At 48.4% G+C, this 19,041-nt stretch overlaps 3 protein-coding genes across 3 annotated transcripts; all 3 read left to right on the top strand.

The window, feature by feature from the left end:
• The first annotated feature begins 4,637 nt into the window (after positions 1-4,637).
• On the top strand, positions 4,638-7,059 carry LOC100830181 (ethylene-responsive transcription factor ERF053). The gene has a single exon (XM_003581402.4). It carries the CDS (start codon positions 4,987-4,989, stop codon positions 6,448-6,450), a length of 1,464 nt encoding a protein of 487 aa, XP_003581450.1. The 5' UTR covers positions 4,638-4,986; the 3' UTR covers positions 6,451-7,059.
• Positions 7,060-8,329: 1,270 nt separating this feature from the next.
• LOC100829876 (ferredoxin-thioredoxin reductase, variable chain, chloroplastic) lies at positions 8,330-9,308 on the top strand. The gene has a single exon (XM_010241860.3). It carries the CDS (start codon positions 8,383-8,385, stop codon positions 8,983-8,985), a length of 603 nt encoding a protein of 200 aa, XP_010240162.2. The 5' UTR covers positions 8,330-8,382; the 3' UTR covers positions 8,986-9,308.
• A 5,296-nt stretch (positions 9,309-14,604) lies between these two features.
• On the top strand, positions 14,605-17,441 carry LOC100829565 (uncharacterized protein At1g65710). Its single transcript, XM_003581400.4, has 2 exons — positions 14,605-15,900; positions 16,001-17,441. The coding sequence occupies exons 1-2, from the start codon at positions 14,875-14,877 to the stop codon at positions 17,228-17,230; spliced, it is 2,256 nt and encodes a 751-aa protein (XP_003581448.1). The 5' UTR covers positions 14,605-14,874; the 3' UTR covers positions 17,231-17,441.
• The last annotated feature ends 1,600 nt before the right edge of the window (positions 17,442-19,041 follow it).

Genomic DNA, 19,041 nt, shown 5'->3' with positions numbered 1-19,041 from the left:
CTCTTCAACCGCCAAAAGCTTGATATCAACCTCTTAACGCTGTGATCTGCCTACCAAATAAGAGAACTGCGGCGATTGGAGGTCAAAAAAGTAGCCATTCTAGACCCCGCGATGTTCAACTACGGTGACATCGGTCTTGAGCCAAAAAAGGATGCCTCAAGAACCATGGCATCTAAATACTTGGTGGCATGTCTCGAGAAATACACGGACCACGAATTCATCCTCTTCTTCCTTAATTTGGAGTAAGTTCAATTTTATATATGGAACTGTTTGTTTTTCCTAATTCAGTCTTTCTTATACACCCTTAGATACTAAAGTTTGTTTCTTTTGAAAACAGAGACCATTGGGTGACACTACTCATTTGTTTGACTTGGTCCGCGGTGTACTACTTCGATTCACTACTTCCGAAGAAGGGTGTTCGAGGTAGGTTCTGGAAACCCATCAAATCACTCATTAACACTGCCTGGAAAGTGGCGACCAAGGGAAAACTAGCTGGTAAAAGCTATAAAGACGAGCCTCACCACAACCACAGGTTCCCTTGCCAGCAACAGCCGCCAGGCAGTGTGTTCTGTGGCTACTACTGCTGTCACATCCTTATGAAGAATGCCAGCATGTTCAAGCCTGAGTGAAAGGGGTCAGTCGCGGCGATGGAAGAGCACTGGCGGCCCCGAATGACAATGGGACACCAACCTAAATGGGTCGTCTATAACATTCAAAGGGAGTTCGCCCATCTTATAAACAATGAGGTCATCAAGCCTAGTGGGGATTTCTACGAACGCGTGGAACAAGTCGTGTCTAGGGTTCACCCACAACAATAGATATTCAAACTTGAAATGAGATACATTTGTATTCTTTATATGCTTCTATGAAATTTTGACACTTTGTAATTATGCTTCTATGAAATTTTGACACTTTGTAATCAATGTCGTGAAGTGAGATACATTTGTATTCTTTATATGCTTTATATGATGCGGCTTATATACATTTGTATGCTTTAAATGATGTGATGTGATGTGCTGTGATGTGATGCGGCTTTATATGTATTTTCCTGTGATGAGATACATTTTTCTGTGCTGTATATATTATTCTGTGTATTTACTGTGTATTTTCTGTGGTTTTGATTTTTTTTTTTAAATACCGAAAATGTATCAGTATCGGTCGCTCGACCGACACTGATGTGGCAACGTGACCGTTACTGATGATACATATCAGTAACGGTCGGAGCGACCGTTACTGATGATACCCGACCATTACTGATGTTGTTTTTCGACCGTTACTGATAAACCTTTCTGTAGTAGTGCAATTATCGGTTGTCGGGAGTTCTGAGACCATATAATGTGAAGCACTGGCATGGCAAACTATTTTTCTGTCGCTGCACACAAAATGAAGCATATTTCAAAATTTATCGGGATGTTTTCCTTTGGCATGCTTGATGATAGTGCTATTTCTTAAGTCTGATGTCACCTCTTAGCTGCTGCTGCCAGAATGGATAGGATTTATTAGACTTTGGTGAGCTGAAGTGTCAGATTGTACTTCGATTTTGAATTTGGTTGATCGTACAAGTCTCTGTACACCAAATGACTTTCTGTTTGATTTTGAATTGGATTACTTGAATTTGTTTTGTTTGTTCCGTAGCAAAGCACGGGCACTCTGCTAGTACCCATGTTTGATTGAGCTGCGCCGGTCGTAGACAGAGTCAAGCATGCATGTTTCGATCTTTTAGATGAAAAAACTTCTTACCGGTCGGTGTTGTTGATTCGTATCGTAAGAGATGGCATATTCTCTGGAAACTCAAAGATGTACGTGCATGAATGTCCACACACAAATTAAAAAAAGTATGAATGTCCACAAAAAAAGACAAAAAATAATAATATCGGTGTGGCTATATTTCAGTTGCCTCAAAATTTAATTGACGTATCAGAACCTGAATTATTATTTGGACACCATTGCATTCTTCTCTTTCCATCGTTCGTTCAGAATATGAGTAAATTTCACAAAACCTCCGTTGTTGGGATAGATGTATCGCTGAACCACAATTAACGAAAAACCATCTGCAGAACCACATTTTTTTAGTCAAGTTGTCTCGGTCAGCCCGAAACCGGATGCATAAGCGGTTTTACTTGAATCCTTACCTGTGAGGCCCACCTGTCGGAAGTGACAAGGGGGTGGGGGGTTTAATCATGGGCTAACGGATCGGGTCGGATTGGGTCCGATGTAACGTTCAGCAGGTGGAAATCAAGCAAAACCGAAACCACTCTCTTTCGGGCCGACGAAGACAACTTGACTCAAAAGGTGTGGTTTTGCGGACGGTTTTCCATTAATTGTGGTTCAGCAATACGACTACCTAAAAACTGTGGTTTTTTGAAATTTACTCTCGAAATATTAAAACGCAAAAATCATATCCAATGGTCTGAGAGATCAACTATCTCTAACTAAAAATCAGACAACTTAGATATAGCAAAACTATACACATAAGATGTAGATTCCTGTAACGGAGATATAGCACTGACTTAAGTCTATCGTCATTGTAGTTAAACAAAAATAAGTTACTACTCGGTTTCGTAGCTTGCAAATGATGGATACCATGATCCATGCTACTCTAGTATACAATGGGAGTTGGTAGTGCACTAGCAGTAGCTAACCCGGTTACGATGCTTGCTCCTTAAAGTATACATCTAATCTCTGAAAGTCAAAGACCGCTTGTTGCCGGGCTCGATCGATACCTACATATCCCCGACCCAGGCGGCCTACGGCCACACGCCACGTAGGGCGGCAACACGATCGTGGGGCGCAAAAGTGGCGCCACGTCTGGGTACGTACAAGCGCACTACGGCTCGAGCGATCGATGCGCCTTTCCATCGGTGCCATGCAGCTAGCTTAGCTTGACTTGGGCCGAAAGTCTCCGCGGGGCGCGCCAGGGGTTTAGGGATATGATATGCTACTGAACACTCAAGGTCAGCGCCTGGTCAGGCTGTCCGGCCGGGTGCCCAACGGCTTTAATTACGGAACCTACGAAAGCGACGACCGACCGATGACAGTGTCCCGCGCGCGCCGGCCCGCTGTTTTGACGATCGATTTACACACGTCGGTCGGTGTGGCCGGCGCGTGGGTGTGGTTGGGGCGGCTGTCCACCCCGTCACCCTTCGAGCTTGGGTAGCCCGTAGCCGGCGGCCGGTCGGAATGATGGACGCTGGCTGCATATAGTACTACCAAGGCGCTGTCGTGTACTACTCGCTCTTTCTGCGGAGAGAGACAAGTGACGTACGAGACGAGTGACCGTACTGTACATGTCCAGCGATGATCGACAGTACGTGTAGTTTCAGGGTCTGTGTGCCCCTTCTTGTGGAAAGCGATGCCGCAATTGCACATGCATCCACCGAGAGAGGTTAGGTGCGCCCAGCCGGCCGGGTCGTACGAGCTCGCGCACGCGTGCAGCAGATGCGCCGAGAAAGAGAGGCGAACGAACGGCCACTTGGATGCCTTTCTTTTTGTCATCTCTTTCGGGGGGAGAATCTGGAATTATTGGGACAGGACTGCATGCACCAAAATATAGATGGATGCATGCATGACCTCGAAGTAAAAAATCTTGGCTAGCTGATCGATGCTGCCTCCGGCGCCACTGAGCTGTTGTCCTCACGTCAGGACGGGCGATGGGCCGGCAAAGATCAGAAGATCGATCTGGATTCAACCAGTTGGTTTCGTCGGTTCGGTTATCGCAAGATTTGACTCGACGGTGACATGTTATGTTACAGTACCTTTTATACTTTACGACTAGCTACATGGAAAATGTCACAGGGCATCGATCGAATTATCTGGCTGGGCTATCTAATTGCGTTTCGCGCTTCCCAAACGTGCGTCGTCGATCGGTACGCGACGCGCTGTGTTAGGACGTGAAGCGAGGTGATCATGAGAAGCAAACGACAAGGCGCGTGCTAATTCATGTCGAACGACTGTCGGTTCTGCTAACTCAGCAAACTACGTTGCCGGAAGGCCTAATTAAGCAGCCTAATCGTACGGCCCTGCTAATTTATGCGTCGTAGCTTATCACTTTGCTTAACTAATTCGGGGAAGATAAGGCTAAAATACAGCTCTAAACAACGCTGATGGTGTTAGTTAATTGATTCCCCCCTTCTGGCAGCTTCGCATGCACGTACTACATGCCAAGGGGCGGAAGCACGCGTGAACAAATCTGCAAACCGGGGCTGGCATGTCATTGAGAAAACTAATCGCTTCCGTAGGCTCCCTCACCTACTGCGCATAACTATGCAGAGTACTACCAGCACTACTAATTAACAAGGTTGCTAAATAGCCTGTTAATTGCAGATTGGAATAGAATTATCGCGAGCGTGACCGGATTGGTTGGGAACTCCAAAACTTTACAGGAAAAACTGTCACTGCCTTTGGGGAATCATCATAGGAGTACAACAAACATCAAGGTTCGAGAGAGTGTGGAGTGCAAGGAAAGCGAGCGGAGGGTCAATCCAGCGCAAAGTCTCCTGGAGCCGGAAAATTTTCTGATCGTCTCTATCTAGGTCAGTCAGTAGTACCGTCCACGCAGCGGTGATAGCAACATTTCGCTTCGTAACGGTGGCGCCAAGCCAAGATGCGTGCCGCCATGACGTGTCGATCGTACCGCGCGGGGCTCGGGTCGGGAGAATGTAGCTATAGTCGCCTGCCGAGTCCATGCGCGTGGGACCCGATCACCGATCTTTTCCCGACCTAGCTGGCTGACTGGCTCTCAGCACCCTTTGTTTCCGCCTCTCTTTTCCACCGAAGGCGAGAGATGCACCGAAGGCTCCCTTGTTTCCGGACCTTTATAAGCTTGGTTTCGGTCCTGCTCGTCTCGGAATCAGAATCAAAACCCCACTACGCGTCCGCCCGCTCGCTTGCTCCCGTCCCAACCCCCGCGCGCGCAACGCCAAGTCGCCAAGCGATCATTTTCCGATCGAGTCGACCAGCTGTGCCCGCGCGGTCGATCTTCTCCGCATGGACGCATCGGGCGAGAGCGGCGGCGGCGGTCGTGGGAGTACTGGGAGGAGATCAGGGAAGGGCTTGACGCCCATACAGGCGCGGCGGCAGCAGCAGCAGCTGGCGCCGGTTCTGGAAAACGCGTCGGCGGCGGCATTGCTGCGCCCGCTCAAGAAGATCGGGAGGAGCCCAGACCGCCTCCACCGGACCACGTCGACGCTCTCCACCACGTCCTCCTCCTCCTCGGCTCCCGCCTCGCCTCGGTCCTCCTCTGTGTCCAACGCCGCCGTCTCGCCGCCTTCCGCGCGTCACATCTTCCCCTACGCGTACGAGCCAATTATCGCGCCTGCTGCCTCGACAACGACGACGCACGGGAGGAGCCCGCGGCTTGATCTCCATCCCTGGCCGCAGTCGTCAACCAGCGTATCCCAGCCGGCGTCGCCTCAGCCTCTGCGGCATCAGCAGATGATATCCTTCGGCGCGTCGTCGCCTCCGTACTGCGCGGCGCAGTCGTTCCTGGTGCCAGCCGAGAGCGCGCAGCATCAGCACCAGCTGCTGCGGTACTGGAGCGAGGCGCTGAACCTGAGCCCCCGCGGCGGCCCGGCCATGCCGCCGTCGATGTACCAGCAGTTGCTGCTGCAGGCGCCTCCGCCGCCACCGCCACAGAAGCTGTACCGCGGCGTGCGGCAGCGGCACTGGGGGAAGTGGGTGGCGGAGATCCGGCTGCCCCGGAACCGCACGCGGCTGTGGCTCGGCACCTTCGACTCCGCCGAGGACGCCGCCATGGCCTATGACCGCGAGGCCTTCAAGCTCCGCGGCGAGAACGCGCGCCTCAACTTCCCCGACCGCTTCCTCGCCAAGGGCCGCGCCGGTGGCAGCGGCCGCACCAGCGCCAGCTCCGCTGCTGCTTCTGCCTCGACCGCCGCCGCCGCCTCGTGCTCCTCTTCGTCTTCGTCGCCTCCGCAAGCTTCTGACGAGGCGCCGTTCAACACGCAGCAGCAGCAGCAGCAGCAAGCAGAAGGGACGACGTCCTTTGAGAACCAATTACAGCAGCATCCGCTTAGTCCAACGGCGACGACCATCCAGGAAACTACAGGCAGCTCTCGTGACGCGGCTACGGCGCCGTATTCGGCCGAGATGTTTCACGCGTCGGCGGTGGCATCATCATCCGGTGGCGCCATGTGGGCTCCGCCCGACGAGGCATGGTTCAACGCGTGGGGCCCCGGAAGCTCCTTTTGGGACTACGACATGGAAGACGACGGCGCCCGCGGCCTCTTCCTCCACCCTCGCTTCTCCGGTGACGATGCCGGCGTGGTGCATTCTGGCGCGCAGGAAATAGCAGCAGGGACGTCGGGCACGCCGTGGCCGTGCCCATGCGATGACGACGTCCCGGTAATCTCCTCTTCAGCTCCTCCTCCTCCTCCTCCTCCTCCTCCCCCCGAGACAGCTCAGGCTCCTAGCCTCATGTGGAAGCAGGACTAAATAAACATGCATGCATGCGCATTCAAACACCGCTCGCTGATCGATCCCCAAATAGGATTAGGACAGAGATGCACGCAAGGTTGCAGTTTTTAAGACAGCCTTTGCGCCATCACGCACTTACTCATGCATCGCAACATCGTTACATCAAGAACCATTTGGCCATACACATTCATTTCTCTCATAAATTTCTTCTGAAAACCACAAGTAAACCCTGTTCCAGGCTGCAGTTTTTTGGTCAGCTTGATCTAGGGTGACCAGTCAATCTCCTCCATTCCACATTTTAGCATGCATGATGAGTGTGTTAGATAGTACTCCGTATTAATTTGTTCTGGTCTTCGAAATATGTTTAATGCGAATTTCATCGATGGTTTCACTTTTATGTGATGGCTTTACTAGGTATCGTTTTTGTATGTGACTGCTCTGATTTTGTTGACTGTAGTATTCCCTTTAGCATTCATATTTGCTGTTCATGTATTCCTATTGTCTGAAACTTATTCCAGACATTAATTCTTCAGCACTGCTGCCTGTAAATTGCTACTCCAACTGTAACTAGAGTTTTTTCTGGCCTTTGGTCTAGCATAAAGTACTCATAAGAATATCTGGCTTTAATTACAAAGAATTCGGTCGATGACAACGGAATTATTTGTTGTATTAAATCCCCAATCGTTGCACTATGCAACAGTGTTGCAGCAACATATTCTGTTTCCAACGGTTGCAGTAAACACCATGGTACCTAAGGAGACGCACCATGTTGATTCATATCATTTCTACTATTATAAACACACAATTTACTCATCCCTCACCATCCACTCGCTGTGGACCGTCGGATCGATCATCAAGGGTTGGTATTCACCCCACTCAGCCCAAGCATCCACCCAGGAAAAAACCCACGCCCGCAATCGAATCGAAGCCAATCCCTCGTCCACATCCCAGTCTGCCGGCGGCGGTTTTGTGCGAGCAAGTCTCCGTCGCCCTCATCCTTCTGGACGCAGGGGAACCGCGGAAGCGAATTCGGTGGGCCTTTGGGAGGCAAAGAACGACGGGTAAACGGGTGACGTTGAGGGCCTGGGTGAGAGAAGGAAGATGTTGTAGAGGGTGTTGCCGGTGCGCCTCGTTGTTCAGCTCCTCCCACGCATGCTTTGACGCACGCGCACAATCGCTCGGCGAGCTAGGCCTCCAACGCCGGAGATATGTGGGAGGAGTGGGCGAGCGGCCTTGCCCATGAGTTCCATGAACGCACGAGGCAAATTCACTCGAGATAGACCGTAGACCATGGCCAGCGGGCGGGAATGGAGCATCCGCTCGAGAACATGAGAGAGGTATGCTCTCTTGTGTTCTTGGCTGATTTGATATTAGAGTTTGACCAGTTTTATTGGAAAATATAGCAACATTTTGTTAACTAAATTAGTATCATTAGATCCGTTTTGAAATATAGTTTCATATACCGATTTGACGTCAAATGTGTTTCTACGTTTTTCAACAAACTTGGTCAAATCTACAATAGTTTGAGTTAGGACAAAATTTAGAAGTACATTTATTTGTGAACGGAGCGAGTACATTAATCTAAATACAACTCTTGGCGCTAAACCTAAAAAGATTCATAATCTCTCTCTCACAAAACATAATAAAAAAAGCTTGTCTACATACCATAGCAGGAGTACTGTCTAAGATACAATGTTTTTTTTTCTTGCGGGTATAAGATACAAATTATTAGGAGCGCCCTTGCATCATACTCTTTGAAACGGAAAAACTCGTAGAAATCCCACAATCATTTCACAAGGGACAGTTGGGTTCCAGCGGCAATTCAGACTTCAGAGAAATCCCCGTCCAACTGCTCGTTGAAACGGCTTTTAACGGATCGATCCTCTGCTTGTCAAAAGCGGCCCAAGCCTCACATCATGAAGTCATCTTGGATGATCAGATGACCTTGGGATGCCCGCAAGGCATACCTCGCTAGAATTTCCAGACCTCTGCCCAATCGCCATCGCTTTCCCCTTCCACTCCGCGCCTATTATCCTCACGTGCATACCACCTGCTCGACGCAATTCCCCACCCGCCCGCCCGGCACCAACCTCCCCGATGGCAACAGCCACCGCCACCGCCGTGGCGTCCCCGTCCACCTCCTCGCGCCTCCTCCGCCGATTCCTCCCTCCAAAATCCACGGTCGCACTCTGCCTCGCACCACCGCGGTGTCGCGCGCGCCTCCGCACAGCGCGCCAAGTTGCCGTCAGCAGCAACGTGTCCCCATCTCCTGATGTGGTGGACGAGGAGGCAGCGGCGGCGCCGAAGCTCGGAAAGCGCGTGCGCGTCACGGCTCCTGTTCGCGTCCACCACGTCTCCAAGGCGCCGGACCTGGACCTCCGGGGCATGGAGGGTGTGGTCAAGCAGTATGTCGGTGTCTGGAAGGGCAAGCGCATCACGGCCAATCGCCCCTTCAAGGTGGAGTTCGAGCTCAAGCTGGACGGACAGGCCAAGCCGGTCCGGTTCTTGGCCCACCTCCGGGAGGACGAGCTCGAGTTCGTCGGAGACGAATAGGGCCCTCTGTTGTAGAATAATGCGACCTTGGGGGCGGATGCAGCTTATGTACACTAAGAGAAGAGGTTGAAGAGGTTGCGAGGAGATACCAGTAAGTCGATGGTTGTTTACTTCTCCTGTGCTGTGCTCTTCATCACTCTTTTGTTTAACATCAAAATTTTCAGATGTGAGAATTGTTTGAGATGATGACGATTATGAAAGAAAGCAGTTATACTGATGGTTTCTGTTGTTGGCTGTGTTCAATAATTTGTTCTGTTGAGTGTCAAAATAGTGTTACTGCAAGGAATTTGCCCTAGATTTAATAATGGATGGTTGGATACCAATTTATCTCATTGGTAATGTGCTTACTAGGAACACAAGATTTTATTTATATACTGGTCTACTGATTCAATCCATTTTTCTTTTAGGTTCAAAATCCATTGCTGTAACATATTTTCTGAGCATCTTAAAGTTTCCTTATCCATGGTCAGCCAAAATTTTATCTGATTCCATGGAAAATATATCGAGAATTCTCATGTACTGAACAGAAATAAAGGCTTATCTGAATGCATAATGTAGCTGTTAAAATCGAGTACATGGTGTTCCCAGTTTCTAAGGTATTTAAGATGAATTTTGCAACCCCAAAACGAGGAAGATCATCTTTCTAAAGAGAAGCAATAAGAGGATATTACATGCATAATTAGAAGAAAAAAAACTATTTTTGCTGAGCTTTCCCTATTGTGTTGGTGAGAATATGCAAATTTATTGGTACATGCACCATCAGACTAAAGCACACCAGCACGCCGAAACACAGAAGGAAAAGAAAAGGAATAAAAGTTTGAAGGACGTCCTCAAGAAGGTGTGGCAAGCTTTTATATCTTTACAACTAACTATTCAATAACTACTTAAATTTGTTAGATAAAAAATGTACCGTTACATGTGTCGTGAAAAATAGTTTAACAATTTTTTGTATAATTATTAACTACATATTCATACAAAGACTACTGGTTAGTATTGCTCATTAGAGAGTGTGCAAAATCTAAAGCATCATCTATTTTGGAACAGGGAGCAACCTTTAGTGCGTGGTAATAAACTTCGAGAGATTTTGTACTTATCATGTTCACACATGGAAAAATATGTGCATTTCTACTTTGTTACATACTTGATTTGTGAGTTTGCATGAATTGGAGGCGTTTTTGTTGTTTTAATTTTCGTAGTCACCGGCAGGACCACTCTGCCTATGTTGTGTAGGGTTTTGTCCTTCCAACAGGGGGAATATCTGGGTCAAACTATTTTGGTAATGCTAACTCCTAATTTGAGTTGTTCATTGATACTAAGTGATATCAGGTAGGATTTATTCGCAAAATATTTTTTTAAGTGACTTATATATCCCTTAGAATCCAATTCACCCAAATCAAGTCTAGGCACACATGAGGTAAGTTAACAGTCAAATATGAGTTTGCAATATATACGCTCCTACCTGTGTATTTCATCTTGGGAACTTTATCCTCCAAGTGTAGGTTTTCAATTGCTTCTCTTAATATTCCAACTCAGCATCACTGCTCCTTTTACTTGCCTGCAAATCTGCAACACTTGGATCTGGTTCAAGTTACTGTTCTACTTGTTATTTCATTCTAGATTCAACATACCAGCAGCATAAGGATGCTGATATTTCCCATGGTTCGTACTTCGTATGGATATGTTAGTATTGGCCAAGCCCCTCATTTATGTCCTGTGAAATAAACCAGAAGTTTCTAGTACCAAATATGAACTTGGACCCATAAAATTGTGTTGATACTTGTTGCGGCTTCTCATTTCATGTATAAGCAGTATGATCTATGATGTTTGTATCCATTAGAAGGTAATATCTTGTAATTTTATCGCGTAAATATGGCCATAAAGCAACTGGCTCTGGTTCTTCACTTAGTGCCTAGGATGGGAGAGTTCGGTTAGATACTGTACATTGTTTTTAAGAAAAAGGGAAAGGTATACATTACATCCATGAACTATTCAAGCTGTCTAATTATAGTCCTTAATGCATAAAGTTATCTACTATGCACTGAACTGGCCCAACTGCACTAATATCCCGCAAGCCTGAGTCCAACCTGGTCTGTCCTATGTGGCAGTGGTTTTGAGACTGGGCTTTCCAAATTCCACATGGCATCTAGTGTACAGGTTTCGTGGATGCAACACATAGTTGGTCAAGGCATCTATTTGAACTCCTTTTCTCTCCTGATCTCATTTCCCCATCTCTGCTATCCCCTAAATTTGGCCAACTTTGTCTTTTTGCTACTCACTGTCACCACTCCCCACTTCCCTCTCCATCTGTCATCAAGTCGACATATAATGTGTCATAGTTGTCTTTGTGTAGGCACTGTTGCAGGATTCAATGCCAACTGACGTTTCTGCTGGAAACTGGATTCTATAAGTGATCAATCAAACCTTGGCTTAATTGGTTACAAGTAGACCTTGAAGTTTGCCTAGGTTTTGCTTCTGCAATTTTGCTTATATTTTTGTTTCAGCAAGCAATCGGGTTCCCTCGTCCGTGATGCTATACTGAATACAGTACTCTAAGCAAATTAGCATCATGAAGCGTCTCTTTACTATAAAGTTATCCCACTGTTGTTATGTTCAGTATTATAAGGCTAAGGCCCTCTTTGGTTTGAATGTATCTTTTGTGTGGGAGGCTAAATACCAACACCCCAAGAAAAAAAATACATTCAATCCAAACAGGGCCGAAGTGTTTTATAGCATAGAATTTTTACAAGCAACAGCTTTGTTAATGGAATGGATTTTCATAATTCCCTGATCCAGGCCAAGTAAGTGTTAGGTTGCAATGCGTTTCTCAAATACTGTTTAGCACCCAAGTACTCCTCTTTGTGATTCATGAATTGATTGATTCAGCGAATTTTGTCTGGTTTTGGTCAAACTATTTTTTTATTCTGGAAACCAAGTTCTGTTCTGAATCCTTGGAAGTTGTGTGTTTCTCAAAAGAGTGAAAGGCACTGGAAATCCTAAAAGTATTGACGGGGTGTCTAGTTAGTCCTAAAACTATGAAAATGCAGAATTGGGTCCTAAAAGTACATTAAGTGAGTCGTTGGAGGTCTTGCATCAGCCCTGACCTGCATGGATGGCATTTTGACGACGGGCATGTATATTGCAAAATATAATGCCTTTCTGTTATTCCCACATCAATCCTATGCCTACTTGGCGGTGCTCAACTTGACACACGTGCAGGTCAGAACTGATGCGACCTTGGTAGGATCTCCGGCGACTCAGTTGATGTCCTTTTAGGACTTAGTACTGCATTCTCATAGGTTTATGACTAATTTAGTACCCACCAACAGTTGTAGGATTTCCGATGCATTTCACCCTTCTAAACACTTGTTTAACTACGTTTTAACCTGGAAACAAAATTCATATCTTTAAGTGTTTATGCCATTGAAAATGTGTGTTCAGTTTTATTTTTCTATGGTTGCTCTTTCTTGAATACTACTTGTACTTTAATGCTTGATGTGTACATGTTGTTACTGTGCTTGTACATTCGCGGTTTTTGCAGCTCTTGCCTGAGTGGTACATGTTAGTAAAATGTTAGATGTGTTCTTTTGTTTCATGTCGGGTGGTGTCAGGTGCGAATTGTGATATGAATTTATAATCAATGTACACTCCTATTTTGCATCAGTTTATGCATATGCTTTGGTGAAGAATCTGCAACCGATCTCAGCATGAGATTTCATTGCATCCATTGACCCAACATGTGGCCTTCATTTTCACTGTTATTATCCTGTGTCTGTAGTGAACTCTGTTTGAAATTCGAACAGTTTCCACCTGTGTAATTCAGTACAATGTCTTGACTGTTAACATGTCAGTAGTAACTGGTAGCATGTTGCGGGTGTTTTTGGATTATATTTAGTTAGTCAGGTCAACTTACGCTAAGGAGTTAATGTCCATTAACTCTATTGCTGACATCTAGCCTGGTTATAATTGCATCAAGAGTCATCCAAAGATCTGATCACGCATTTTTAGCTGTCATCATTTGCCGAATCCACATAATTTCTATTCTCATCAAAGCTTGGTTTGCGAACGATCGTGGGAAAGATATGATATCGCCAAAGCGGGTCTACTTGAGAAATTGTTGTTTCGATTGCGCGTGGCAACCTGTCTCGTATGTCGTCAGTGGGGACGTCGGCGGCGCGTTTGTTGTATTGGTCATTTTGTGATGCCTGCAGTCGCTGTTTGCATTGCATTGGAAGTGTTGATCGGTGGTTTGTCTAAACCCTGCCCCATCCTCCCGTGTTCCTTTTTTGTTTTTCTCCGTATCTGTATCCTTTGCGACTTTTACTGTGTTGATCATGGTTTTGTCACAAAAAATGATCTGTTTTGTTCATTTAGTTGTGTCCTTGGAATCACCTTTGCCAGCTCAAAAGAAACTCCATCAGACTGTAACCTTATACCCTTTTAATTTTCGTCACCGTTTCAGTAGTTTCCGCCGTCGGCAGAAAAAGAAGCGAGATAGAGATATGGTGAAATCTTCAAAAGCCAGGCACGAGACAGCTTTGTTTCCTTCATAGAGCAAGGCTGCCTTTTGGTCAACTTTTCAGCTTTTGTACTTCTGTGACGGTGTGGTGGCTCACTCGATGTACAGCAGCTCAAATACCTCATACTTTTACATAATGAAACAGTCAACCCGGATGCTGCTGGCTGCTGAGAACTTTGGATGCCTTTGGTAAAAGAAAGGAAAGAGGATTACAAAATGAGGTTTGTTTCGTAGCCTGGACACCAGAAGGCCACGTATTTTGAATCTCACAGGCCAGGTTCTGCTCTGCTCTGCTCTGCTCACTACTTCACTACTCCCTTCGTTTCTTAAAAATTGGCATATTAAGTCTGATTAAGATAAGATTTTGACCACAAATTACTACGTTAAAGTGTTATTTATATGACATGAAGCCACAAGTACCATGAAATATTTTTGATAACGAATTTAGCGATACTAATTTAATGTCATATAAACCACACCTTAACATAGTAATTTGTGGTTAAAGACTTGTCTTAATAAAAACTAACGTGACAATCTTTAAGGAATGGAGGGAGTATTACCACTGGAACCGTGAACTGACCCACCAGTTTACCACTGCCGCCCAGGCGGCCATGTCTTTAGAATTGTGCCTGCGGCCAAGGATTTACGAGCTGATTAGACTTGCTTAAACGGGCTTTCATATACTTAGCCCACGAATTCACTGGCGAAAAACGAAAAATCTTACCGACGGCATGCCAGGGTGCACGAGACTGTACGTGAAATTTGCAGCGAGAGAGACATGCGCGGTCAAATGCTGCGACAAGGTCAACGAATCAAGGATGACGAACTCATCGTTCATCATCGGTTCATCCTATCCAGTTGTGCTGCGGCAAAAAAAAATCTTATCCCGCTGCAAAGTGCTGCCAAGCTCAGATCGCATGAATTAAGCGGCCACGTCACTCGGGTCGTGCTCCCCAGGTTCAAACGGTCGATTCTTTGTGTTCGAAAAAAAAAATACGTATTCAGCTCATGGCTGATTCTACCCCTCTCATCTCATGGGCATGGCTGGCTAATTTGAATCGAGCTGGGTACTACTGGTGCTGTACAACAGGCAGTGGCCTGAACCACTTGTCCCGTTGTGCGTCGCTTCAACGGCTTTCTCCTATACGCAGCGTGCGCCGCTCGGGCCGCGCACAGTCCCCAATGGAACAAACGGAAAATTTGAAATCCCCTCTCGCACCACGCTTCACTCCGCCGCCTCGGTTCTCGCGAGCACCCAGTACAAAACACACTCCCCAACGCTCACTTTACTCCTGCTCAAACACCACCTCATCTCTGTGCGTGGAATCCCCACCTCATACCAGCTCCCAAATCCGTCATTCGTATCTGAACCCATGGGTCTCTGCCTCAGCAAGAAGCAACGACGCCGAGATGAGCAGCCGTGCGGCAACGCGGTCAAGAAGAAGAGCGGCAAGAGGGCCGGCAAGGAGGATGCCGCGCTAGTGCCGGAGGTGAAGAAGGCGCCGTTGGCAAAGCCGGCGCCCACCAGGAAGGCGGAGGAGCCGGCGGCGGACAAGCGGACGGTATTCGTGGTCAAGGCTGCCGCCGCCGCCGCGGCTGCCGAGGTGGCCGCGGAGGCGAACGGCGAGGGGGCGAAGGCGGTGCCGGCGCCGGCGGCGGAGGATGCGAAGCCCGCCGCTGTGAGCAGGGTGCCGGTGCGGACCTCGAGCTGCACCAAGGAGGAGGTGGACGCGATACTGATCCAGTGCGGCCGGCTCAGCCGGAGCTCCTCGGCTTCGGGGAAAGCGTCGGCGTCGGGCGAGAGCGGCGGCGGCCACCATAGGTACTCTGGATCCAAGAGGAGCTATGATTTTGACAGGGAGAAGAGAGGCGGAGGCGTCGACGACGAGTGCGACTGGGAGAGGCACGGGGCAGCCGCCGTGTCGAGGCCGTCGCCGCGCCGGAGGACGCCGGAGCGCAAGAGGTCGGCGAGCCACGAGAGGACCAGCGGCGGCGGTGGGAACGGGAGCAGGAGAGTGAGCCGTTCGCCGGGACGGCGTGGCGACGCCGCACCCGCGGCCGTGAGCTCCGCGGGCGTCGAGCGGGTCGCGCGGCCTCCCGGGAAGATGGTTTCTGTCCCGGCCCGGGAGAAAGGGCGCGCGCCGTCGCCGGTGAAGAGGTATCCATCGCCAACTCTGAGGTCGAACTCCCCGGCGAGGGCGGCTGCCGTCGCGAATGAGAATGCCGGGGTGCAGCCGACGCACGGGCCGTCGCTGAGCCGGAGCTCCTCCAGGAAGGCGGATCACTCGCCGTACCGTCGCAACCCCATGTCTGAGCTGGACGAGAACACTCTAGTCAACAAGGACGAGAACACTCTAGTCAACAACCAGCACAGCAACAACAGTGGAAAGCCCCGAAAGGTATGGCTCAGCGAAAGCTTTCAAACTTGGGGGGAATTTAATTTTAGCCATCTTTTTTCCCCATCAAATTGCTCAAATCCTTGCAATGTATTGGTCGCAGAAACCCATGGAGAGTGCCGCCGTCGTGCCACAGAAGTTAGCAGAGCGGGCGAAAGAACAGGCACCCAGCTGCCGGATTAGCAAGGAGAAGCCGGAGATCGTGGAGGAGGCAGTGGCGTCGTTGGGCGCCAAGGCACCGTCAGCAAGGATGAACGCGACGCACATTGTGAGCATTGTGGCCGAGAGCGTCGTCAATCCGAGGGACCGGTCATGGAGGCGGTCCTCGCGCGACTTCGACTTGGAAGATGCCGTGGCATCAGACACCAAAGCAGTAGCACCGTCCTCCAGGATGAAAGCGACGCACTCGGTGAGCATCGTGGCGGACCCTAAGGCGGCAGGGCCAACGGGCCGGTCGTCGAGGCGGGCGTCGCGCGACTTCGACCACAACAACGGCAGCTCTAACGCCTTCCTGGATGAGGCAGCAACCATGGCGTCGGACATCAAAGCGCCCTCGTCCAGGATGAACGCTACGCACTCGGTCAGCATTGTGGCCGAGAGCGTGGCCAACAACCCGAAGGCGGCAGGCAGGTCGTCGAGGCGGTCCTCTCGCGACTTCGACCACAACGGTAACTCTTACGCCTCCCTGCTCCTCGAGGACATCCAGAGCTATCACCAGCAGAAGGCCGGCGACGCCGCCGCCCCGGCGCCGGCGTTCTCGCTCCCGGCGTGCGTGTCCAAAGCCTGCTCCATTCTCGAAGCGGTCGCGGACCTCAACTCCTCGTCGGAGGAGGACAGGAGCTTCGAGCTGGACCGGTCGGCCGACGACATGGGGTCCATCAACGTGAGCTGCTACAGCGGGAAGGGGCCGGCGACGGCGGGCACGCACGTCGTCGAGTCTGAGGTCGTTGTCAAGGACGACCTCACGGAGCCGAGCCTGCACAAGTACGTGTCCGTGAGGGACATCGAGCCGCAGGAGTCCGCCGGGAGCAACAGCTTCGCCGGCAACCCTTGGACCAGGTCCTCGTGGGAGCCCAACTCCGTCGATTCCACCGGCAGGACGTGGACTGTCTCGCAGTCCGACGACAGCGACGACGATGTCGAGGACAGAGGCACGGTCAGTACACTTGAGCAATCTTGGCAGAGCGAGCAGGAGCCCAGTGCCTGTCCGCGGATCGGTTCTGCCAGCAATGCTCAGCTCGGACGCGGCACCGGTGCTCATCGGGGCAGCAGTAGCGTCCTCACTGGGCGATCCGATGTTCGTACTGTCTCGGTGAACTCTTCTATCGCTTAGTGTTGCTACTTCTTTTAGGAATTCTGCTCAAGCGTGGTGTTAGCCTCATTCTACACTTGTAATGGCAAGACGGGTTGCTGTCTCAAAGATGTGTTCTTTTAGGAATGTGTTTGCCTCATTCTACACTTTATTCTTGGTATGTCCTACTGACCATGATTGGCCGGGAGATTTCGATCACCGGAAATAATCTTTATGAAGAATTTCTCACTCACAGGCTCACAGCCATAGTTCAATGCAATGATGTAGGAGTAATCCAAATGCAACTTCTGATACACCAGGTTCAAATTAACTAGAAAGACCGCAGTTTCTATGTTTGATGTTTGTTTGTACATTCCAGGTGTGCTGGTGCGCGATATGTGATTGAACAATTTATTTGATTGAGCAAATTTATCCGTCTTGGGTAGACGAACAAAACTTTAGTATGCGTTTGCATTGCAATAGATAACGAACATCGGCCTATTTATTTTTGTTAAGACAAATCTTTAACCAACTACTCCCTTCATCCAACAAAAGATGTCTCAAGTTTGTTAAAATTTGGCTGTATCTAGACATAACTTAGTTGATAGATGCATTCAAATTTAGTCAAAGTTGTGACATCCTTTGTTGGATGGACGAATATTATACTTCATTAATATATGTGTTTTGAGATATGAAATTTATATCGATAGATTCCTATTTGAAAGTTCTTACATATAATTGTGGTTTCCTATCATATAATTTACATATGATAAAATTATTATTGGTCAAGGTCTTGTCTTAACACAACCAAATACGTCAACCGTTGTGGAAATGAGGAAGTAGAACACAAATTCGTTGTTGTGCATAGTGCTTTCATAGCTCAGTTGATTAGAGCATCCGTTCAGCTGTCTCGATGAAAGCATCTACGTTCATTTTTATTTTTGAGAAAATTAGTTAATTAGCTCAAGTATGACTAATAAAGATGCAAACTCCTTGTTAAATCAGTTGCGTACGAGTATAGCTGACAAGCGAGAGAATGCAGAGTAAAGACAAGAGACTTGTCTACAAATGTTGAACACCAATAACATAAGAAAAATGTAGGCTTGGAAGCGTGCTTTCAATAACCTTGGATCCTTAATATCGAGAATTTTTCTTGGCGCCCACTCGTCTGCTGGTGTTTTGGCCCTCTCTCTCTCTCTCTCTGCATGTGCACGCTTAACGGTGAGATTAGGGGCTTAGGGCTCATCACAGTGCTCGCAACCAACAACCCAATAATTGTTGGTTCTTTCCGTCACTCCCAACTATCGCCTGGATCCCATCCTCACCACCCCTCGCTGTCGCCAATCCATCCCTCTTTACACCAATCATAAGTACAAGTGTTACATAGAGGTACAAAGAGTCATAGTGACGAGGCCAAGAGAGAATACTGTGTGGATTTTAGAGACATGTAGTAGCGTGTCTACCCATTGTCAGGCCAACAGGATCATACATGTTGCCTATCTTTATTATCTCACGATATCGAGGACGGAATAGCTAAACTAAGTCAAGGTTCCAACTCAGCGAGGAATCTCGAGTTACTCCTTGACAATATAATTTGTCTTCAGACTTGTCGCTATTTTGCTTCTTCTGCTTTGAGATCTTCTTGGTTCCCTCTTTGTAGGTGGCATGGACGACGGTTCGTGAAAAAACTGGACCATAGGACTCCTGAACTGGCTCAGTGTCCACATGGTGATTTTTCTACTTATTTGATACAAAACACGTTGTGGCATACTTGATGGGCACGGTAATCCAAACATATACTCTTACATGTTGTCATTCACGCGAAGAAAACTTCCTAGTGTGATGGTCGATTT

Source organism: Brachypodium distachyon, chromosome 5, assembly GCF_000005505.3.
Source record: "Brachypodium distachyon strain Bd21 chromosome 5, Brachypodium_distachyon_v3.0, whole genome shotgun sequence".
NCBI lineage: Eukaryota > Viridiplantae > Streptophyta > Magnoliopsida > Poales > Poaceae > Brachypodium > Brachypodium distachyon.
The sequence above is the reverse complement of the archived record's forward strand: the minus strand, read 5'-3'. Positions and strand labels throughout refer to the sequence as shown.

Bases quoted from the DNA above. Each gene is read 5' to 3' on its own strand.
- LOC100829876 (XM_010241860.3), top strand. From the start codon at position 8,383: ATGCCCGCAAGGCATACCTCGCTAGAATTTCCAGACCTCTGCCCAATC.
- LOC100830181 (XM_003581402.4), top strand. From the start codon at position 4,987: ATGGACGCATCGGGCGAGAGCGGCGGCGGCGGTCGTGGGAGTACTGGG.
- LOC100829565 (XM_003581400.4), top strand. From the start codon at position 14,875: ATGGGTCTCTGCCTCAGCAAGAAGCAACGACGCCGAGATGAGCAGCCG. The intron at 15,901-16,000 runs GTATGGCTCAGC...TATTGGTCGCAG, and splicing joins ACAGTGGAAAGCCCCGAAAG to AAACCCATGGAGAGTGCCGC.